Source organism: Neolamprologus multifasciatus, chromosome 23 (genome assembly GCF_963576455.1).
Source record: "Neolamprologus multifasciatus chromosome 23, fNeoMul1.2, whole genome shotgun sequence".
NCBI lineage: Eukaryota > Metazoa > Chordata > Actinopteri > Cichliformes > Cichlidae > Neolamprologus > Neolamprologus multifasciatus.
Genome location: NC_140460.1, coordinates 13538913 through 13563873, shown reverse-complemented (window position 1 = coordinate 13563873; position 24961 = coordinate 13538913). Strand labels below are relative to the sequence as shown.

At 42.5% G+C, this 24961-nt stretch overlaps 1 protein-coding gene and 1 long non-coding RNA gene across 7 annotated transcripts in view; both read left to right on the top strand.

Moving 5' to 3' along the window:
- The window catches only part of lpp (LIM domain containing preferred translocation partner in lipoma), a 207297-nt gene that overhangs the window by 167473 nt on the left and 14863 nt on the right, over positions 1 to 24961 (top strand). For 5 of the 6 annotated variants that reach the window (XM_085152077.1, XM_085152074.1, XM_085152079.1 and 2 more), the window contains 2 exons: positions 18212 to 18390; positions 21708 to 21828. In XM_085152077.1, coding sequence (XP_085008203.1) covers positions 18212 to 18390; positions 21708 to 21828 — 300 coding nt within the window. Of the gene's footprint in view, positions 1 to 18211; positions 18391 to 21707; positions 24957 to 24961 lie in introns of those variants that run through there. The other variant, XM_085152080.1, reaches the window with a different exon arrangement.
- LOC146491193 (uncharacterized) lies at positions 39 to 13851 on the top strand. The gene is made up of 2 exons (XR_014872485.1): positions 39 to 401; positions 435 to 13851. It is a non-coding gene; the product is annotated as an uncharacterized LOC146491193 (long non-coding RNA).

Sequence of the window (24961 nt, the reverse complement as noted above, 5' to 3'; positions counted from 1 at the left end):
ACCTGCCATTTTTTTTCTCCTGAAATAATCAGGTCATATATGCATTCATGGCCTTTTTTAATATATCTAATTTTTAATGATGTTTGCCTTCACACATCACTCTTAAATGATGCATAACTGTCTACATTGACGGCTGATGAACAGCCAGATATGGTTAAGTCAAGAAACATGGCATTAATTCTCTTTGTGGTTGAGATAAGACTTCTGCTAAACGATTAGTAATCACTTTTCTTATCAAAGGAAGAAATGATTGGGGATAAATGAGCCAGAAATTTGTGTGAGTTATTCTTCATTTGGAATCTTTTTATTCCATCTTATAAAACTGTGACTGGTTTTCTTGTCAGTATGTTGCACAACACGCATGAAAGTGTTTCCTTACACAATATTATCAGGAAAGACGCGTCATCTGGCAAAACCATGAGGAATTTATTAAGCAGAAGTGTTTCCCTCATTCAGTTTCAGTAGAAAATGGTCATCGGTCCCACAGCGGGAAGGGACATGTTTCTTACTGTCAGCGATATTAGATGTCAGTCGGCGGGTCATTCCTGGAAGCTGAGATGGGAAATAACTGCGCTGCAGCGAGGAAATACAAACTAAATTTAACTGTAATACTTTGAACTTTCTTTTGCTTTCTTTTAAAAATAAGTGAGTCATATGAGGAGTACAGTTACTGAACTGTTACGGTTACAAAATGAAAATAAATATTCCAGCAGTAGTACATTTATATTTACAGTCTCTCGTCTCTTTCAGTCGCTGCAGCCTGAGCTTGTCTGCATAATTAAAAGCTGGCTGAAATATGGTGACTACAGCTGAGATTGTTCTTTGGCTTCAGCGACTTAATACCAAAAACAGGCTGAGTCACCTCTCGCCCTGTTAAGTGAAGCACTAGACACGGGCAGACTGGTTGTGGTCCGAATCTTCATTTAATAACAGATTGTTTTGTCTACTCTTGCACCGGCTTCTCCGTTTCTTCCTGGTCTTTGAGCTCCCGCTGTTTCCCCTTTTAAACTGGAGAACTGTGCCCTGTGCTTTGACTACAGGTGCTTTTACACAGGCCGAAGAAAGAAATGAAACCGGCGAGGAGTGAGTGACATCCATCCAGTTGTACAGATGTGTTTGCACATATATGTAGGTTGTTCATAGAGCTCCTGATTCAAATGCGTTCAGGCAGTCCTTTTTCTTCTTGGAAAAAATACCCCAGTGTCCAAACTGTAAGACACGCATTAAAGATGATTAAGATTTAGTTACTTCATGATAAGGATATTTTGTTGTTAAGGTGGGTTAGAGGCGCTTTAAGGGACATTGAGGACAGAAGAGGTCTCTAAACAAAGTCTGGGAATGGTGATTATTGTTTGTTAGGGATATTAATTAGGTAATGCGGATTCTCCTGACAGCACATAGTGCCACATTTATTCAGTTTTCTTTTCATTCACTTGCAGGAAATGGCTCGATGTGCATTTTACCAGTAAAGTCTTGAAGCCGAGCTACATGATGTTTAAACCAGTGGCAGGCCATCTATTAAATCATTTCTTTTCAGAGGCACTCAGTGTGATTGTAGTTGTCTTGTCTGGAAGTTCTCCAACTCTGATACATACGCTAAAGAGGAATGGGATAATTTAAGAACTTTATTTATGCATTTCATCAGCATAAATGTTCTTCTGGCACAAGATCAAAAGGATGGGGGAAATCTGAATTTCTTAATGAAAGTAATTTCTTCTTCTTTTATTCCCATCCTCAGGGTCATACGCCTCTGTGCGATTAGAGAATGAACGTGAGAGTTGAGTCTCTGAAGAGAAATGCAAAATCCCAGAGAGGAAAGAGGAAAACTTCAAGTTAGCCTCCAAGTCAGTCAGTCTAGGAATGTCTTAAGAGCAAACCAACATTAATGACACACTGAATTTATTTCTTCACACTTTCACCTGTCACATGATATTAGCAGCAGTTCTTCTCTATGCTGAAGGAGCACGTAAGCAGAGTATGGTTTAGTTTAGTGGAATGTTGTAATGGCCTAAATGCCTGATTCTCCTAAGAGGTTATCTTTTAGGAAGTCTACTGACTTACCTACTTGCTAACAGTCAGATGGGTGGACTGAAACTACTCTCATGTTTCTTCTCTAAAGGTTAAGGTGCACCCTGCTGGCATCATGGTCATTTTTGACTTTTGATTTCTTTGTTGTTGTTTTGTTTTGACAGGGTGAAATAATTGCAGAGCATACACCTTTAAAGCCTTTAAAACAAGGATCAGGTGCTCAAGACTTCTCTATTTTTGTTCCCATTCAAAAATAATATAGATATAGGTTAAAATGTATAACTGCACCTCCACTAATATTTGTTAAAATGTCTCTTGGCAAACTGCACCTCAACCAGATGCTTTTGGTAGCCATCAGCAAATATAACTGTGTGTGAATATTTGGTTGCTCTTCTTGGTTTCCTGGCACAGACTCGGTTTTAAAGCATAGTTTACACATTTTCAATAGGCTTGAGGTCGGGGGGTTTTGGAAGCGCTTTTCCAGAAGCTTAGGATTAGCCTTTAAAATATTTTTTTTTAAACCCAAAACTTAACAGTGATCTGTCTCTATACCCCACACCCTCACTTAAAATACATAAATACATGATCAAAATAAAAACAGCAGATCTAGAGATTTCTTTTCTGTCTTGGAAGTGCAAGTAGTCCAGCACCAGAAGCACCAAAGGTAATTAAAAAAACGACACTTACAGTTGCTTAAAATGTGCATTCTTCCCCGAGTTCCCTTTAACTGTTTCACTTACAGTCGAGACTGCATTTGTGAAACTATACAGTCAATGCGTGATAATAAAAACACTGTAAGTCATTTAAAAACTGAAAACAATTTATTGTTATTTCTTGAATTATTTCCATATGCTGTGTGCTCTTTGTGCGAAATAGATTTTTCCATCAGCCCGTGGCAGCATATTATATTTGATGTAGAATATCTTACAGGTATAAAAGGTGCCTGAGGAAACTTGCTGTGTGTAGAATCTGTATAATAATATGCAAAACTCTATTAATCCCTTTGCCAGGAATTGGAGGAATACATTTCGCACGCTGATTGCCATCCAACAAAGTTTTCTGCCATGTATCAGAGCAGGCGATCAGCAGCGCTCTTATCTGAGCTGGGACTTTACATATTCTGTGTAACAATACTGGCATTTGAACGGGTGACATCCATCTCTTCCGCAGGGTGATTTGCCTCGTTCAAACTGTTTGCCTAGTTATTAGTAATTCCTTTTAGTAATGTACAGGAACTCACACAGATGTGTTATCAGCTCCTGTCTACTTCCTGATTTTACAACCTGCTATCTTTTTCTCGAGCCAGCCTCAGTCACACCACCGGCCCGTAAACTGGAGGGCAGAAATCAGCCTTTGTCCATGGCACTTCCCTTGGCTTGCCTCCACAGAGGTCTTATCACCGCCTATTTGAATGCGCGGTGATGCTGATAAACTCTGCAGCCGCTCAATTAATGTGTCATTTTGCATGGAGTGATCTGTAATCGTGTCACTGTGAAAACACTGGCATTGCCATTGTTTTGGGATTTTTTTTGTTTTGTTTTTCCCCTTGTCTGACGTGTCTCAGCTTGAGGTGTCCTCCCGATCACCCCATTCAGTATTTGCACACACGCATAACAGGAGGAAAGTAAGGATGTGTGCACGCACGACCTGGCAAGACGTTCGTCATTGTTACTGAGAGATGCAGAAGTTTTGAGCTTTAGTGCCGTTTTCCAAGAAAGCTATCTTGTGAAATTTTTTCTAGATGATTCAAACTGTTGCTAAATTTCTGTTTCCTGCAAAACTGGAACTAATCAATCACCAGAAACCAACAATGCCGGCTAACAGTGTTTTTGCAGTATTTCTGAGTGATTCCAAATAAATGTTGTGATGTTTGCGAGTAATGATTACTGCGGTCTGTCTGTCTCGCTGATTGTTAAAGATGGCCAACATCAAACGCAGCCTCAAACGTAGCTTTATTGTTCTTTTTTGGTTGTAAGAGCATTATAGGATGCAAGGGTGGAGTGCTAAGCGATCAGCCAACAGGTGCACGTCACAGACATGAGGATTACCATTAGAATAAAGAATTTTATTCACCAAAGCTTTGTAGACAGACTGTGAGCAGAATTAATCAGACCGCCGATTGATATGCGATATATATTATTTAAAAGGTGCACAAAACGGCACAAAGAAACTGAAACACCAGCAGTGGAGGTGAAGCATAATAGAACACTAGCAGCTACAGCCATCTGTGTGGGTCCCTGTCAAATGCATATTTCTAAAAAAGATTCACCACCCATACAGATTTCATGAAAGAGAAACCAAAACAGGGCTTTTTATATAAAGCAGACTGTAAATCTGTTTATTTCTGTTGTAAAGTTGGACATATTAAGATTGGGAGTCTGTGGGGAATAACTCATTGCTGGAGCCTCGAATGTACATTGAAGGAACTGCAGTTTTTTGTAGCTTGACGCTAGTATGTGGCATCTGTTCTTATTATTAGATAATTCCCTTTCTTGCATGTCTTCTGTCCTGTCTTGCTCCCCTCATCCCTCAGGGTTCTTCCAGTGAAAACGGAGTTTTTTGTCCCACTGTTGCCAGGTACTTGTTCATCTGATTTTAGGTGTTATTGCTATCCAGATAAAACTGAATAAATTTAGTTGCATTGCCACGTGAAGTCTGATTTCATGCTTTTAAAGTAAAAATGATTAACAGCATTATATATTTACTCCAATTGCTCATTATTAGTTGACTTTATTAAATCAAGGCTGGTGGATTGATTCTACTCTCTGACCAGTCAGGCTTCCTGTGTCCCTTTGTCCGTATGTGTCTATGGTAAGCTAATCAGATATATCTATGGCTATTCATCTGGACAAAAATGCAATCTTGACCTCCCAAAAACAGCAAAATAATGTATTTCCTTATTATATAACCCTGCATTTCTGACGCCATTCACACTAAGTGTATACAGTGACCCCAAAACCAGAAGACCTGCTTTGTGATCTCAAGCACAAATTTCCAGATAAATCTTAATCTCGTTAATCGATGCAGTTAAATGCACATTAAAGTGAACAAGCTGCAGAGCAGTAACATGTAATACATTTAGGAAGAGAGCTTCGTTGTAGATGAGAAGTGCAGGTATTTAAGAGGCCGAGAGTTTATTCAAGGTGTCAGCTCTTTTGTGGAAACACCAGCTACGGCTCCCGCGTTATTCTAATTACGCCAGTGTATGTAGAGAGTGCAGTGCTCCTTTGTTTGTGTTTGCTGCGTTCTCTCAGGGACTGCTGTCCTTGGGGCATGTTTTGGTTTTTTTGGTTTTTTATTGTTGGTGGCTGTGTCTGCCATTCCAGTGCTGGATTTGAACAACGAAAAAACCTGCTTCTAATAGTCAAGAATATTCATAAGCATTATTATGTTCTTAATATCGGGCTCTTCTCTCATTAAATTGCTGCTAATGCTAACTCACTATTTCCTGCTAATGTAAGCTGCAGCAGGCACCATGATTTTGGGATGATTGGACAAAAAAATCTTGGCTCGAGTCTCATGCTTTATAAAGTCACAGGTCTTTTCTGGCCAAATTAGGAGTTGTCCAGCTGCACATCCGCAAGTGAGTATACTGTAACGCCAGTCTTGAAACATGTACATACGAGTCTGAGTCTTTGGAACGGAGAGGGGAGCACCTTTAAAATGAGACACAAGCAAATTTCACCATCAGGAATAAAACAATTAGTTTGTTAGGCTGACTTCAAGCAGACACACCCGCTGCTCTATGGAATCAATCTGGTAAAGGATCTGCTAATAAACTGTTAAACAGCAGTTAACTGCAGGGCTCATCAAACCAACCATCTTTAAAGACTTATAGAATTATAAAGAGTCAGTACATTTTGATCATTTCCATCTTTTTATTCTCGGACTTTACTGAATAACTTTCTGTCATTCACGGATCAAAATAATATTTATTTCCCTGACTGTGGGCCTTGACACAACGCCTCAGTTCATCTGTCTCCTACAGGCAGTTTCAGCTCCATTACGCCTTCCTTTAGCTCTGTTTTCTTGCGCTTGGCTGCCACTTGTAAATTGAAGGTTTGAACAGCAGGTGGGTACTTGAGATGATCATATTAGCAATAGCTCCTCTCACTGATATCATTTAGAGTCAAGAGTAGAGGAAATACTCTCAAATGGAGTACTTAGAGTAGTCTGAAGCCTGAACCTTTAGGCTGTATGTATCTGCAGTATTTGCAACGTTAACCATGTTTAATGTGCAACAGCGTATCCATATTGTATAGGGCAGGAAATAAGGGTTGGCATTTTCACAGCCTCGCATAAAGAAAGTAGATTCATTATATCTTCTAGGTGGTTAAACCCCAAACTGTTCTCAATCAGTGGGATTATAGCAGTGAGGCCTGGTGTAATCTTAGAAATGAACAGCAATTTTCTTTCTCCTTTCACTTTAGGAAGTCTGACTGTAACCATGAGAGCATATTAGTTAACGGAGCTGAGAGCAACAGGGACTCTTGACACGTCTGATAGCTCAGCTGGTCTTTGAAGAAGTTCAGCAGTGGGATTCAGTGTCACCGAGGTTAATTGCTTACACAGGTTACCATGCCTACTGTTCTTAAGTGTGCTCATATCCGCCGTGTTGCTACAGCGTTCGCTTACTTTGCTGCAGCATTACCACAGCCAAGTTTTGGGCCAGTTAATTTACTTTAAAAAGGCTTTTTAGCTGCCCTTCACTTCAGTCTCTCTGACGGTAAACAGAGCCATTCAATCTTCTTAAATGACACCAGTGAATGGAAAAGTGTTGCAGACAGGTTCCTGTTCGAGGCAGAATCGCAGCCCCACATTCCTGTTCATACTGCCACTCCCAGCGAATGTAGATCATCCAAAGAGCAGCCGGTTTAAGTGTGCTGTAATAAGACTGATGCAAGTACCACAAGGTCACATCAGGAGCAGAGCTTCGTATTGAAAGAGCAGTAATAAAGAGATAGGGATTTGCCTACATAAAAACCTTAATCTATTTCTTCCGCTTTTGACAGAAATTCAGAGACCATCAAGGTCACGGACGCCAACTTGCTTGAATGTAATTATGCTCATTATCTGGTGTTGTACTATGGCTCCGTTATTTAAAATGAATGGGCTTTGGTCTCTTTGGCTACACACTGTGAAAGATTTTTCCATTCTGCCATTGTAAAGGAAGAACTTCACACGGCGCCCCTGACCTGCCAGTCACTAGGAAACGTTCGTGATTGACTGATGAGCTTTTACCCTCGGCGGCTGTTTGTCTGTCTTGGAAAGTAGTGATGTCACCCGTACTGGTCACCGTCATTCATGCCGCCTTTATATAAGCTTAACTGATGGACTGCTTCTTTTTTTTTTTTATGTCTGTTTAATTTTTAAATATGCGCTTGGAAGAAAACTTGGTTTGCTGATCCATTGTGAAGGTGGAGTTTGATTGGATTATTTTGTCTTTAGTCCCATCACGTTAAGCAGCCAATGTGGTATTTTTCAGCACCAGTAGTGTGCAATTAATATCGCACATTCAATGAATATTTAATTTTGAAAAATTATATTCGATTGCGCGAAACAAGAGGGGCAAAAATCAGCGACTGACAGTCTGCTTTAGTGCAAGGCCGGAGAAGGAATCACAGCTAGAAGATGATCCTGGTATCAAAGGTATAAAGGGGACCATTCGTGTGCTATCACTTGTTTTCAACAGCCATCTATCCCACATCCTGATACGAGCCTTGAACGTTTCCTCCAGTAAATTATCAGAAAACTGGTCAAACATCCCGGGTTCCTGTTTCTGTGCCGTTTATTCAAATATATATGATATATGCCATGATATTTATACTCAGAGTGGGGTAGAGTTTAAACAAATTCTTGACTGTCACACGTGGAGCAGGTGTACATTTAATTTGGTTGCATTTTTTAACAGAGCTTAAATGATGATAATTTTATTATAAAGTTAAGAGAGATCAGAGATGCTGGAAAAAAATATCGACCAAAAGCAGGAACAAGACTTTGTCTGATTTCATTAAATATTCTGTAATTATAGCAACAAAGAACATCAGCTGATTCTGAGGTTGTCTGGTGGGCAGAACTCGCTGATTTTTCTTTTTTTCTTTTTTCCCATGAAATCACCCAGGAATGATTTATAATTGTGAATGTGTGAATAGCAGGTGCTAATAAACAGACTGTGAGTGTGGCGGGACTAGAGATGATCTCGTGGCGACAAAAAGTCTGCTGAATTTTTCAGAAGAAGGACGAGCTCGAACACGCACGCCATAATCAAACAATCCAGGCAGTGGAGGGAAGTTTCTGAGGATGTCGGAGAACCCAGAGGCGACAGGCACGTTGCCAGCTGTATTGGGGCTTCTGGATGTCCTCTACAGCACATCATAGCAGACTCTCCCAGCTAACAAAGGGATATCCCCATGAAGTCCCCCAAGGCTACTGCTGTCATTGAGAAAGGCGATGTAGGAAAACAATACATCCAATCACAGAAGATCATCTCTCCTCTCATATGTGATATAAACAGAACAACACAGGAGTTTGCAGCAGAGCCTCCATGACAGTAATATGGCTCTAATTAGAAATGACTGCACGCCACCCGCACACCACCCACACACCTGTCACTTCTCCGTGATGGATATCCAGGTAGTCAGATCCAGAGGCTTTCAGCCATCGTGGTGAGTTCAGGGCCCCTCGTCGCTGCGCGTCTTTGTGGCGCTGAAGCTCACGGCAGGAGAGGTCGGCAGGTGTTCTCCCACCCTGCTTCGACTTTTCATGTGAAGCTGGCGAACACACGGAGGCTTTCTGCTCACTTTGTCATCAAATATTCATGGCTGTCTGCATTAGCTTGCAGAGTTCTAATTGAGTTCTGTATATTCAGACGTGATTAACTCGGTTTAATTCCTCAAAGGAGTGAGCCAATTAGATAGCACTTGCATGAATAGGATTTCACATCTTGGTGCGTCTCCAGACTTGCCAAGACAATTATGCGCGTGTGTGTAATTGTGCCGTACAGTGGGTGTGAGCCAGCTAAATTCAAGCAGGTCATTATTTCTTATTACTGACCCGCACTACAGGAAATGCAGCCGTCCTATCCATTACAAGCAGGAAAATGAAAAGCGTGCGTGTTGTTATTAGAATGCACTGTTTAGACAAGAGAGCAAATCCATGTATCGGCACCCACTAAACCTTCCTCGTGCTTTTCGCCCAAGCACCCCCACCCCGCTCCGCTCCCACCACCCCCCACCCCCAAGAGGCAAGCAGGAGAGAAAAATATCCGTGACCCAGTGCTGACCCACCACAATGTCACTCTAACTCATGCTATGAGAGAACTACTGCCGGGGTCTTTGTCAGTTTCTCTCTGTAACCAGAGCAGGAGACATTGCCCAAAGTCCAGAGGGGTCACATTCTGCTGCGGAGCTGAATTTAAGGCGGAGAGGCAGACGGGCAGGCCGGCCACTTTGCCTGAGCCGGAGAGAGGGCCCCCACTGCCACCTTTTATTCTTTGAAGAAAGGCCTGAGCGAGGCATGAGCTGAGTGGTCGACCCTGTCCCTTCATGTTGGCTGTAGCTTGATGTTATCACGCAGCTAAAATAAGAAATCTGTGTGAACAAGTAAAGCCACGCAGCTGTGTGTACTAGCATGTATGAAAATTTAAATCCCATTGGACATGTGCTGTTTCATTAGTTTGCCTTGTTTTGAAGTGAAACCTGCACGGGCTGCTGGTGAGAAGGATCTAGGGGGAGGGGGGGGGGCGCTGCCGAGACCATCCAGCCGACCGGGTGTTTAAAAAGAAACAAAACAGGAAAGGAAGCTCTGGCGGGATGCCATCCCATTCCTGCACGTGCTGGTCATTTATAACCCAGTGTGAATTTATTACCCTGACAGACAGGCTGAGCAGAGCTGAGCACAGGAGACTCTGAGGAAACGAGGCCTTTCCAGGTCAGAGACACCGAAACCTCGGCCCGCCCGTCCTGACTGACTGGCGTGCACACAGATGAGTGTCACAAACGCTCCGTCTGTGAATTATGCAGCTGATACTTTCAAGGTCACTGATCCTCTGAGTTAGCAAACCATCGCTTTCCACTGTGTGACATGCTCACTCACGCCCACACACAAACAAACAAAAAAACATGCACACCTCAGTCATCTGCATCCAGGCAGCGGAGAAGATACGAGTGGGTGATTTACATAACGCGCTTAGAAATGACAGGATTCTGTAAAGGAGTCAAGTGTCGTTAATATATCTTCATACGCTCACAACTGAGGACCTAATGTTTAGAAACTAACACAGATCGACGGAGTCAGGATGCCAGTCCTGCTCACTGGAAAGCAATGACGGCTTCAAAAGGGAATTTAGGTTGAATGTCGAGGGCTGAGGGTGAGATTGTGTCAGGGGTTTCGGGTGAGAGGAGGCAGGGGTGCTGATCAATTGGTAACCTTCTCAGGATGAGGCACAGAGATGATCACAGTCACTGAACTCAAACAGCTGAAGGGAAACTTAATTTTAAACACAGACCTTTTCATCTCCGTGGCCTGAGCAGACCGCGTGTCAGGAGAGGGTGATGCTCCCACAGTCCCTCTGCAAAAACGTGGATTTAAATGAGATCCCAGGCTCCCTCAACAACAACAGATTTCTGGCCTTTTCTCCAAGCCGACCCCTCCGTGATTTGTTTTAAGAATATAAAAACACCTCTCGTATAAAACTCCACTCCCTTTGCTTTATGAAGTCACCCAGCGTAGCTCTAAAAACCTCGCCGTTACTGCTCATTTAACGCTCTTGCTTCCTTTTTTGTGATGAACAGAAACTTAGCAGGATCAGTGTCTGCGAACGCTAACACGGGGACGGGTTTGCCAAATCTCCAGTTTAAATATTCATTAAGAGAAGCCGATGCCAAGTCAGCTGTGAGGTAACTGCTTCTTCCTCGAGAAACTACTTCAAATAACAGCGTGCATACACAGATACCCACTACTGAGAGCTTTTTCAGCGTTGACCTTGGCAGTTGTAGTATGTGGAGTTGTAAGCAACCGCTGCGCTTAAGAGGAACTATTTGTTAATAAATGGATGTAAGGCGTCATCTCTTTTTCTCAGTCAGTTGTTTGATCTTGGAAAGAACATTGTGGATTTCTGATTTTCTCAGAGCAAAGCTCACAAACCAAAAGGTATTGAGTTAGTCATGATAAAATTTCTTTTACGTTTCAGGTGTTTTTTGCCTAAAAATGACAAAAGTAGGGAATCGATTTCACAGATACTTCCCCTCTTTTCCCTTTTTTTGAACCGACTAATAAAACTCTGGACTCTAATAGCACATTTAAACTGGCTTAAAATTTAGATTTTACTTTCCTCATCGCACACATACCAGAGATGTCGTGGGATCTTCAGCTGCTATCTAGAGCTGCTTGGGGTTTGGTGTCTTTGCAGAGGACACTTGAGCATGTGGAGGAATCAGAAATCAAACTACCAGCATTGCAATTAGTGGACATCCTGCTGTACCATCTGAGCCTCGGATGCCTTTGCTGTCAGTGGAGGGAAGCCGAGTGCACTGGCTTCCTGAACCAATGAGGATTGCAGGTCACTGCACTCTGCCAAGAAGCTAATAAGCTGCTGGCTCTAGCTTCATGTGTAGAGAACCCTGGGAAAACCGCAGGGCTGTGAGGTGATTCTGACTGAGACACACTTTGGATAATATCATAAAAAATTTGCAGCTGATAGATTTTTTTCTATATACCAAATCCCCCAATATCACTTGTTATATCATCAGAATCAAATCGATTTACCTCTTTTTTTTTTTAATTTCATTTTCTTAATTTATCAGTGTGTCTATTTGTGTCTACTGTCCTTTAAAAAAAAATGGTTGAAGGAGATGAATCAGCAGGTCGTCAGCTTGCCCCAAACACGGACCCGGGTTCCCGGTCGCGAGATCCTTGTCTGTCAGATGAGCCAAACCAGATTTCTTTTCTTAGATTCCACGTTTGCTTCCTCCTGCACATTTGCATTATTGTTTTCCTGCTTTTGTCCCACCCACATCCCAACCTTGCACGAGGCTTTTGTAGCATCAGGGAAAAAATTAGGGAATATAAAAATTTTATGGTCGGAAGATTCAGTCTAATCTTTTTTGAAGGTGCCCTGTTAGCAGCTTGTAGCTGTCTGTGTTCTAACAGTTGTTTTGGGAAATGTTTGGGACTGCAGGGATTTTTTGTTGGTTTGTAGGAAAAAAACAAAAGAGACCAGTGGGAAGAGTTATCAGCACCATATCAAGTTTATTTAATACATCTGTGGTGTGAAGAGCAATGTTCCCTCTAATTTTTCATGTGTCTGAGCGAACACACAAACTCCCTGAGCGGTCCCTTGGACCACTGTGAGCAACATCAGATGTGTGCACTGTGGTCATGCTGGCATCGAATCCATCCAAGTTACATGGTTTATTAAAATAATCAAATTACAGCATTTACATTTATGACTACTTTTAATTAACTGCTTTAGCCCACTTACAATGAAAATTTAAAAAGAAATCTTGTTCATGACCTGTGAATCATGTTAACACTATTGGAAGTAAAAATAACTTGAACTCCAATTTTGAAAACACAATTTTTTTTTTTTTACTTTTTTGTTTTTTTTTTATAAAGCTCTGACTTGTATTATGAGTCTGTGGTCTGGGAGAGAGTCCTGTAACTCTCTGTCTGCAAAATACAGTAAATGATGACCAATGCTGGGCAATTAATTATATAGTTACTTCTTCAAAAAAGTAACTGAGTTATGCAAACGACAACGGTTTTTGCAGCTGTTTACCTAAAAATGCAGCCAAGGCGTTTTTTAAAAATAAACATTTCAAACTATTTACAGAACAATCAGCTGTTCTGCATCAAATTTGATGCCACACCTATTGTTTGTGCCACTCCAAAAAATAATTTCTGTCCACTATGAGATGAAGGAGAACAACAGCCTGATACCTGCAGGCCTGACAACAGGAGATGTATCACTCCTGTAACACCTGTAACATTCAGCAGTCACCTCATTGTTCTGACACACACAACAAAACTATTGACTACACTACACACTAACTACACAAGATTTGCGCTAAATGTCTCAAATCTCTCACATCTCAAAACACCGCCGTCACTCCTAAAACTTCCCCCCGTTTCTTAACAACTAGATGCCACGTTGCCATGTCAGTTTTTGATTGGTCGCCATGGTACATTTTTCGACCAATAGGAAGGGGTTTTGCTCACATGTGGAGTGTTTCGAGCGTTTTCCTTATAAAACGCCGTCTTTACTGTTTCTCCCCCCGCAGTAAATATAAACAACGATAGTATTCAGGAAGAAAACCAAACATTGCAGATATTTTTTATCATAACTCTGGTTTTACGTGGCCTATCAACACAATTTAAAAACTGGTATAAAGTCCACACTTTTTCCGTCAATTGTTCCGCCTGTCCTGCTCACATCTCCAATGGTTGTACGCGTTGTCATTGACGTGGCTTCACTCCACATCAGCCACGCCGCTTTGCTAGCTAAAACACCGGTATCGGCACATACGGATGTTGTCATAGCCTGTCACCGTCGTTAATTAGCTTCGTATATACGAATGTGAATCGCATCATTGGCTGGACTATGGGATAGGGTGGCATCGTTCTAATCCCATACGGGAGCAGCCAGTCACTTACTGACTAACACTGCAAAACAGAATTGCTAAAGTATTAATTTGAATTTCAATTCAGGTTAGATTTTTTTTTTTCTGTGCGCAGAGACCGTGCCAGCAGTGCGCAATTGCACACGTGCGCAGCTTAGAAGGAACATTGGTGAAGAGTAAGTGGAGCGTTGTGTTTTACCACAGAGTTGAGTCTGTAATGCATCCATGGTGCTCAGCTGTCAGTCTTTGAGTTTGTTCTCCATCCCAAAGTGTCAAATACTGGCACGCTGTCAAAGCTGGTATCATCTCACAGATACACATCAGGTGTCCTTTGATACTTGTTCTGTGACACAGTCGGCTGTGGCAGTGGTGACACAGGTCTCTCACTTCTAAATCACCATATGTGGAAGCTCAGAGAGGTCCCTTTAGATGCAGTGGTTAAGTGTCACTTTTCAGCATGCAGGGTTAATGTTGTGAACAGTTGTAGTTGGACCCAAACAAGCATCTATTACAAAGCCTAGCATAAACTTGGAAAGCCAACGAAAGCAAACTTCCAACCTCACCCCTTCAACTTCATTTTGAAGTTGGAGGGGTCTCTTGGCTCCTTTTGCTCATGTGTGAAAGAACTGAAATCAAAGGTAACTTGGTGCATATCTAGGATGATGTCAGCACCTAGCAAAACTGCAGTATTTAACATGAGATTTAACAGCATTGCAGTCCGTGCAGTCTAAATTAACATCATTTCCCCAAACCTCTGCCTCTGTTCTTGTGGTTTGCAGTGTTATGTTAGGCTGAATTGTGTTCCTTTTTTTTTTAACATTCTTATTTTTTTTTCCATTCTACTTGACACAGGAGAAAATTCTTGTATACGTAAGTAACTGTTTCTAACAAAAGGCTTTCTTCTTTTCCCGCTTGATTGACTCATCTTAAGCAATAAAAGGGAGAGAAGCTGGTTGTCAAGGTTCATTAAGTCAATGGACACCTTCCCTCGGGAGTTAGGAGGGTCAGTGATTTGACTCACAGTTCAACAACAAGTCATTAACTCTCATTCAGTCCATGAAGAGCGCTCAGATGCTTTAACCTGAGCTTTCCTACAAGCTCTTGTTAGGTATCAGAGAGCTACCTTCAACAGAGTGCAGCGATGTCACACGGCGTGGCCAGGCGCCGACCGGCACATTCTGTGACACACATGCACACGGAATCAGATCATCTGTAAATTTGGCCCGCTCTGAGTTCAGCGTGCCAGGTCATAAATGGTGTGTAGCCTCACTGATCTCCAGCCTACCCCCTGTCAGCCCAAGTTGCGAAAGAGAGAGAAAAGAGAGGTGTAAAAATCTGTGTTGCTACGGTTGCAGAGACGATGAACAGCTTCAGCTCAACAGTGTGCCACATCACATTTCCAGCTGTTTAGCGTTTCATGTGCAAACACAGAAAACACGTCTTTGTTCCCGCATTCTTTTACCTTTAGCTGCTCTTTGCACTGAAACACAGAGACACATTAGTGTTCGCTGGATTCTGAGGAGAGAAGAAGCATGGAAGTTTTCAAGTCTTTGCCATACAAGCAAACTCCCTCGCTTACATTAGAGAAATTAAATGGTTTTTTTTTTAGCTTTTTTATTTTCTCGTCAGTATTTTTACAAGTGCGGGCTAATTGATTAATTATCATCAAAGCTGATTGTCACTTGATCCAGCAAAGCTGCAAATTACAAGTGGACTTGAAGCGGAAATTTGTGAAACATTTTCACTGGACAAAAGACTTACTATTAGAGTCCCAGACTTCATTGTGTGTATTTTTTTCTGGTGTGAGCGTCTCTTTCTGTCGCCCGACTCTCATGTTCAGAGCGGATCACATGGGACCGCTTGACTCCGTTACGTGCTTTGTTCGCCATTGCAGTTCTCATCCTAACAGACAGCTGTGTTGAACGCCGTTTTGTTAGGCCGTTCCCAAACGGTGAGAAGCTGAGCCGGACTGTGCGAGCTCTCATTTGGTGTTGCCAGAGCATTTTACAGCAAAAGAAAAATGGCTTAAAATGAAAGAAAAAGGGGGGTTGCGATTGACTTTAACACACTCTACTCAACCCTCGGTTCAGCAAGAGGCTGTCTGACCTAAATTTACTTTACCTCATCTGCCTAGACATTTGTTTAGCCTTCTGGGCAAACACTTAGAGAAATGTTTGAGGGAGAGAGGAGGAAAAAAAGAATACATATGCTTGAATACATCACATTTAGTCAAGGGAAAAGTAAAACCCGGACATCTGCAGACATATACAGCCCTCTAGTGGCAAACTACAAGGGACCTGAATGTCTGACAGGGAGGGCATGATGTGATTTATGCAGAATTTCCTAAACCATCTGTGGAAGTCGTGCCCAACCGCAGACCATGAACATTCTCTGTGTTGACATCAGACCCGGGTTTGTGTGACAGACCTTAATAAACGTTACCTAATCCCAAATAACAGGAGTCACGAGTGAATGGGAAAAACAACAGCAGAATAAATGAATTTAGGTCATAGAATCTTACCATCGGAGAGAAAGAGAGAAATTTTGTCTTTTGAGTACTGTACTCATTACAATGGCCCGGAGGAACTGTGTGCTGTGAAATCATATGCTCTAGTTAAGCTAAACAAGGGCAAGGTATTCCCACATGAAGGGCAGATGAGAATAAGTAAGTAGAAATGCAGGCAGATGAGTAAGAGTTGAAGATGGTTTAGTGCTGTTTGGCCCTGGTATCTCACTCAGATTCTCAGGTTGCAAATATATTCTCCCCCCTCTCTCGATCTCTACCTCTACCTCTACCTCTCTCTGTCTGTGTGCTTGTGCGAGGCAAACCTCAAGGGCTCTGTGCAGCGAGCTCATTAAAGGCTTTATTCCACTTCCAGGATCGAGCGGGACTGCAATATGGACATTGTTTATACACAAACGTTGCCCTGGGAATAATGTTTATTTCTATTACCATCTTGGAGGGGTGTGGGTGTGGGGAGGGGGGGGGGGGGTGCTGAGCATGTCTGCACTCATTGCTTTTCATGAAATAATGCCTCTCCAGGAGTGCCTTGAAGAAACGGCCATTTTTCAAGCCACATTTCTCCAGCCTGCAGTCAAGCGTCAGCTGCCCTCCTCTCTTGCCCTCTCGCCCTCCGGTGGCACGCGATCGTGTTACGAGAGCCATGTCAGGAGCAGTTTAACCGTGCACGTGAACCAATGAGCCTCATTCTGTAAAAGGCTTCTTCATTCATTTGCATACAGACTGTGAACGTCGGTGCATGTGCTGCACAGCCGGACGGGGGGGGGGGGTTGTTTCGAGTTTACCTCGGCCGAGCGGTCACAGAAGTGTCATTTTAAGCGGCAGAGCCCGGCGGTGCAACTGGGAGGCAGCCGATGACGCAGCGCAGTGTTGCTACACACCCCGAGCTGTGTTTGGAAACACTGAGGCAGCTTGCTACTACAGTGGAAGCCAATGGGAACAGCTGAACCATGCACTCTTTAGCCCAGCCAAGCGCAAAACGGGGGGGGCGGCGGCGGCGAACAGAGAGACAACAGAGATCCAGGAAATGCCTGAGCGAGGAGCAGCGACGGCGGGGCCCATCAAGTCGCACGCAGCCGCATCGGGCCGCACATTGATCACTCTCACATGATATATCCATCCCCCTGTAATTGCATTGCTGTTTAGAGAGGCAGTCGTTATTTATGAAATATTGAAATAACAAATGGTGTCTCCCGGCAGATATTAAGAAGAGAGATGCCACAGATAAGTCAGAGGCAGGCAGCGGCCACGTCTCCCCGCGGGCCGCTTGCCCAGTCGCCTGGCTGCAGAAATCCTGCAGTCATCACAAAGTGGAAATATTTACTGCTCGCCCTCTTGCATACGGGAGGATGGAGTGTGGGTGAGGGCAGCTGAAAAATGACTGTGTTTGTGTTTCGAGAGGAGTGCTAATCAGATTCCTTCAGCTTCGGAGGCATTTGAGGACAGCCGAGCTAAAGGTCCCTAGTGTGGATTTATAAGTTGCACAAGCACAAATGGGCGCAGAGCCACCAGAAGTGCAACACTGGCGACAGGAAGTTTCTAATCACAGCCTACAAAAACTGGGAGAAAATGCAGGGTTTTCACATTTTCCATGCTGGTGAAATTTTGTAGCCAACTTGTTAACAAGGCCCACTGTAAATGAATCATCTAAATCAGCGGTCCCCAACCCCCTTGCCTCGGACCGGTACCAGTCCGTGAGTCGTTTGGTACCGAGCCGCGAGAGTTGAGGCTCAGGTGTGAAATGTATAGTTTTCAGGGTTTTTATCGGTTTTCAGCGTTATTTTGTTATCGTTTTTATCGTTTACTCTGTTTTCCTGGGTCTTTTCACGTGTGTTATGAATAAATCTTCTTTTTTTCGGTACCGGTACTAGTTTTATTTTGTTGTATTTATCCGCGACACCTTAAAGGCCGGTCCGTGAAAATATTGTCGGGCATAAACCGGTCCGTGGTGCAAAAAAGGTTGGGGACCGCTGATCTAAATCACTTCGGTCATCATCAGGTTTGTTGTGTAATCGTATGGGTGTCTGTGTGTTTGTGTCTACAGAACACCCTTGAGACCTGCACCATCTGCAGTAAGCCCATCATGGAGCGCATCCTGCGAGCTACTGGGAAAGCCTACCACCCTCACTGCTTCACCTGCGTGGTGTGTCACCGCAGCCTGGACGGCATCCCTTTCACTGTGGACGCTTCCAACCACATCCACTGCATCGAGGATTTCCACAAGTATGTAAACAAGTCCCTTTTAGATTTGAAGCGTCTCTCATATTTGACGTGTACACACAAGGGAAGTTTGCTTTCACTTGTCATACTGTAACGCAGATAAAAGGTCGCACAAAGCTGGTTATAAGTTAACCCAGGGTTTCTCCTGTATGTGGCGTTAGCAGCAGCTGACCAATTACAATTATTCATAAGTGTAATGGGAGCAGAGTGGCTGATATTACATGGGAAGATGAATGGGAAACGTATTAAGAGGTTAAGCATATAATACAGACTGAAAGCAGCACAGCTGCTGCAAATAAAGCAGCAGACTGTGAGTGTGTGTGAAAGTAAAAACGCTGTAGAATAACATAGCATTAAACGTGTGTGCTTTAATCGCTTTGGTCAGGACGACTTTAAAAGATCTGCTATATTAATAAAGTCTGAGTTGTTGTTGTTAGCCAGCAAGGCTAAATGCGGTGTCTATGGCAGATTTATGAATATCATTCGGATAGAATCTGATGGATTATACTCAAGTATGTCATTAAATGAATGTTTTTTATATTTGTTCCTTCAGCTACGGCCTCCATGGTGTTCGAAACTGTTTACAGCCAACAGAGACTAAAGCTCCATCTAAGAATCTATATTTCTCACTGATCCTCATCCAGTAATTTTGTGCGTGTTGACCTTTAATCTGGAACATAACCTGCTCCGGTTCACAGCATACAGTAGGTTACCATGGTGATTATACCCCTGAAAGAAGTAAACCACCTTCATAGTACAGGAAAGCCAGGTTTAACCTTAAAGGTACCTGGATTAGACAATAGCTTCTGGACAGAAACATGAATCCACTGCAAATGTGCCGTAAACCTTCGTTCCCTCTAACGGCCAACAGGGGGCAACTCTTCTGGATGTAAAACAAAGTACGACTGTATAGATGACTGTGAGAAAATGACCCTTCGTCTCGCTTGATTTTTACCTCGGTGAACTTTTTTCCTAATTTTCAGTGCCAAGTTTAATGTCGTCTTTAAAAAAGCATTATTTATATTTTTGTAAGTTACTTTCCTATTCTGGGTAAAAAATATATTAGAGCTCTGTGTATTTTAGGACCTGGCTATTTTATGCTCATTGATAATCCGGTGCCCTTTGCTAGTCGGTCACTTTCACCCACCATCCTACATTTACCAATGGGTGATGTAATCCTGGCTACATCCATCTGCTGTACATGTACGTCAGGAGCTAGTACCAGGTTACCGTGGCCAACAAGGCAACTTAAATGTTTAATGCCAGGGGATGTAATAATCTGTGTCAGGTCAGCACTGACCTTTGGTACAGTTCTTGCTTAAGAGGAGGAGTCATGGATGAGAAGCACTTGTGCTATTTACGGAAGCCAAGCGAGGGGCAGCCAATCAGACGAAAGTGGGCATCTAGCGAGCAGGACTTAAGCGATAAGAACTTAAAAATATATTGTTGGGTTGTTTTTTTTTTTTACATACGATGCACTGAGGGCTCCATCAGCATTTAACAAACAGAATCAATGTAGAAATGGATACTGATGTTGCTCTCTACCTGCTTGGTGTCTAAATTCCCCCCGTAAAGATTTCATGAAGTGATAATATATCAGTGTTGTGTTAACAGCTTGTTTAGCAACATAAAACACAAGACATGCTGTTTTAAAATCCTTTACTAACTTTTGTAAATTCATGCATTTTTAAAGCTCCTCGTCAGAACGTTAGGGCTTCCTTTTTGGGAAACATTGCAAACAGTTTCACAAATCTAGTGAACTGGATATGTAGACGTGAATTTAGTAGTACATTCCTGTCATTGCGTCACCCTCCACTCATTGCATAACTGCTAGCTTCCCAGAAATGTTCCTTCTTTACTCGGTGACCAGAAGGGAAACAGAAGTAAAACGCTGGCTCTTGGCGTGAGTGCGCAGCTCTCTGTTTGGGAAGCTCAACACAAGGCCCGTGTTTAATTTCACGTGACAAGCGTGGCCTCCACAGCGTGGCCCTTTGTGTCGAGGAATAGCCACGACGAGAATCTTTCTTTTTCTTTTTTGGGCCGTGGTTCCCCAAAGCCACCTAACCTCTTTACTTCCCGATTCTCAGACAATGGATGCACGTGTAGAACAGAACTTTCGGTCATGTGACAGGACCTAGAATCTCACTGCACTTTTCATATCCTCATCAATTCTATTGTTAGACAGACCTTCTTCTGCTGAAGGCATTTCCAGAGTTGCTAGTTCAAAGGTTTGTTCTGTAAAACTCACCGAGAGTGTCCGATAAGATTTCTCAGAATGCCCCCTCTATATTTAGTAAATGTATTTATCTAGATTTTGTCTAGTCTTCATGTTTGAGTGATGAAATAGTTAACCTTCGAGTGACTTCAAATGTGGCAACATTTACGGGCATCAGCCCTCGTGTATATTTTTATGTTCACAGTTAAACCTTTCGTAGTTTTTACAGAAATTGCGCCATCGGTATGATAAGTATGATAATGAAAGCTGTGTTTGGATTATAAATCTCAAAATATCTCAAAATATTTGAGTGTTTATGCACAAAATATTTGAAATATGACACACCCACACACCAGATGAGTTGAGATTTGGTTTGAAACAGAAGGATGGATGTAATAAAGGATGAAGTTTATCTAAATAAATAGAACTTTACGGTATTTATTATTTCAGTTTTGTATTAAAATGGTTGAAAACCACAGTTAATGTCATGAGAACGTTTTAGAATATCTTCCGTAAATATTGAAACGGGTTCAACAGTCTATGTGAAGAGCACCACAAAGATCACAACGATCACAATGATTTAGCCTTTTAGTCGCTTTTACTCATTTCTTTGCCTCCCTAAACCGTGACTCGCACATGGAAGCACAAGGCCTGATGGCTGCACCGAAAGCCTGTAAACATTTGCCGATGTGCCCGGCTGTCAGATGATAATCACGGGTTCTTAGATTGAGGGGCTGCACAATGTGAAGTTTGGCGAATACTGGGAGAGCCGACGGTCAAGAAGTCATTCGTTTATTTATTAAATCAAGAAAAATGGCAAAGCTTTTCTTAGTTTTAGCCTCTCAGAATGATTTGCTGCTTTTTCTCTGGGATTTCGTGTCACACAAAAGCAATTTAAACTTGAGTTTAGAGATGTCCTTGTACACGTACGGACAGAATGATTAATAGATTAATTCGCTAATGAAAAGAGCCATTAGTTGCACCTCTGCTTGAACCGTGCAGTGAAACTCGGTAAGCTTTGAGCTAATGGCAAACAGTCAGTAAAGGTCACAGTGTTGCAGATTGTTCTGAGCTTATTTCTGTTGTTCTTGGTTGTTTTTTACAGGAAGTTTGCTCCTCGCTGCTGTGTGTGCTCTGAGCCTATAATGCCGGCACCGGGTCAGGAGGAGACCGTTCGTATTGTGGCCCTGGACCGTGACTTCCATGTGCAGTGCTACCGCTGTGAGGTACGAGCACTGTGTGTTTACCAATCCCCGTGTGTGTGTGTGTGTGTCTGTCCTCTATAATTAGCAGTGATGGTTCTGAATAATGTTGCGCGGCTCCAGGTGACAGTCATTACTGCATAAAGGTATAAGGCATAACGTACACACCGATCCCCCGAGTCACCTTTTCAGCGAGACGAGTGAATCATCCTTCTCTTACCTGCCTCGAAATAGCTTCCCGTCTCTCCTCTGCAAAGTTCACGGACTTACATAGAAACCAATCTGTCAGGCGCCGCTCGCCTGCTTGATAAGCGGCGCTGAGACGTTACGTGCCCGGCTAAAAGAGAAGTAACGTGTCACATTGTCAAAGGGCTGCACCAGCGTGAGCACATAGAGCGTTTGCCAGACATAAAGGTCAAAGCAAAGCAGAGCAGATTAGTTCAGCTGAAGGGGCTCAACAAGAGAAGAATTTTGTCACCAGGGAGCAATGAGTAGATGGAGTTCTGAGTGTGTGTGTGTGTGTGTGTGTGTGTGTCGGGGAGAGAAAGGAAGGTTGAGTGTAAGCCAGTCTCACAGACAATGGAAAAATAATGCCATAGCATTGTGTGTATCTGTACATTCTGTTTGTTTCTTGGCATGTAAAGAGCGCACACCTCAGCACATCTTACCGCAACACACAGAAACCATCTGAAGGCTGCAGTCAGACAACAGAGCTGCACTCTAACAGAGCAACATTTGGCATCCCCGGGTTCACGCCGCACGCTTACGGCCCGACTTGGATCGTAGGGAGTCCCTTTTGCATGTCGTACATGGAATTCGAATGTTTATTCCCACAGAGCATTTAGCATACTTCACAACATCCTGACACAAAAGCTTGCATGTTGTCCTCCTCGACAGTTTAGTTCTGTGAGCTCAACCAATAGGAGGGCAGTTTTTCTTTTTTTAAATAGTTTTTAGTGCTCAGCTGTGTACACCTGTAAACACGAGGGGAACAGAAGAGGAGTGAAGCTGGTGGTGCAACTCAGGACGAGCTGTGAAATGGCGCTGACAGATCGGTATCGCACACACTGCTCCAGTTGCCATCGTCAGTTTACATTCTTTTCCTGGATGTCGGCGGTGCCTTCTGCTCAGTGACATCACGCGCATCGTGAAAGAGGTCAAGCGTGAATGACCGAGAAGCAATGTGTAGTTTGTCATGTCTCCAAGTCACAAAAAGGCACAGTTTCATGACTTTATGATTGCCGGATGTGACACAGGGACACACATCATCTGAGCCTGACAACACTGTGCGATAACCGCTGTAACAGAATGTAAAACGATGGTTAATTAAACGGAATAACTGAAAATGAATAGCAAAAATGAGATAATAATGTTATGTACTGATTATTAGCTATGATATAACTTATGTTTCAATCATAAATGCGTGCCATAAAAATTAGTTTATAATTAGACGTGTTATGTATTCCTTTTTTTAACTAGAGCATCATTTTTACAGCATGCAGATAATGTTCACAGATGAAAAAAGAACTATAGATTAAAACTGAATAACAATAATTGTACCAATTATTAAGAGTGGTGTTACCTAATGTTGTAGCATAACAGAAATCTTGAACAGGCGATTTTCAAGTAAGCCTCACAGAGCAGAGCGAGCGGTAAGAACACAAACAGTCATCTCTCAGGTATTTGTGAGCTTCATGATTAAGAGTGCGTCTGCTCCCAGACTGGATCAATCAGAGCGGCGCTCAGCAGTAACTCGGTGTTACTTTGCTTTGAAAAGGGCCAAACAAGAGCTAAGGCATATTGAAAAAGAACCACGCGGAGTCTACAAAATCTCCAAGAATTAACAAGATGTGATACATGAATCAGCCAAGTGCTTCAAAAAGGAAACGATAATCAAAGAATCAACCACAAAAGTCTCTGTCAGGCTGCGCTGCTTTGAGCTAAAAAGGCTAACGCGCTCACAGTGACAAAGCAAACAGGCTTACCATTTTTTTCTGTCTCATTGCTAACTATCACTTCATAAGAATATATATGTCAATATGACATAAACTAAAAGAGTGGAATGTTTTCCTGTTTGATTCGTTTGAGGTGTTAAACTTGCAGTTCTGGTTACGTTTACATAAAGGTGATGCATGCTCAATAATCTTGGTAAGGAATTCTCAGAAAGTTTATTTTCTTCATCTGGATGCAACATGTCATCACTCATCAAAGTGACTTCTTCAGCCTTGTAAACATATTACCTTTCTTATGAAGTCATGCAATTTGGCTACATGCTCCTTTCGTTGCCATCTTTTTAGTTTATCTAAAAAGATGTAAAATTCCATAAAAGCTGTTCGAATAAATTTGGATCTATTGAGCTTTTCCTAAATTTCCTACTCTCCATAAGTACTTATAATCCCTGTGAACCAAACACAGATTCACTGTTGGGAATGTTGCATTACGTCATTGAGTGGGAATAACCCTAATATGGACGTCTCGGGCAAAGAAGCTCTGCCCACAAGTTCAAGAGGGGCAGCCAATCAGAAAAAAGTGGTTTAAAGGGGAGCAGGCTAAAACTGCTTTTTTCACACAAAATTGAGGTGGCTATTTTAACCTAAGTTTTACTATGAATGAGGATTATTTCTTACTGTAAAAGCTCCAAAAATAAAAATATTTTCTCCACTCAAATCATTGTCACTGTAAGTAAAAACACAAGAGCACACTTTGCATTAATACCCGTGACAAAGAAAGGAGCCGGAACACAGAGAAATAGACAAATATCCGATGCTTCCACTCCTGAAAGAGATGAGCTGAAATACATTTATATTAGAATTTGTAAAAGAGGACACACATTTTGCAATCATACTTAGAAAAAATGTTCTGCTAGAAACACTTTTACAAGTCTGAATTTAAATCCTTGAAAGATTGGGAGTTAAGCCCAACTGTGTCTGAGTACTAACCAGTTGTTTCCATTCAGGCTCACCAACTGGCAGAGAACCGTAGCGCAGGCTTCTCTGCAGAGAGGCTCCCGTAACGTGACACTGGCTGAGCTTTTAAATAGCAGTAAATGTGTCGTTTAGAGCCTGAGTGCAGAGAGGAGGATGAATGTGTCTGACCGGTGAGCGTGGATAATGACCCCGTTTGTGTTTGTGGACTAACGGACTATCTGTGTCCTGCA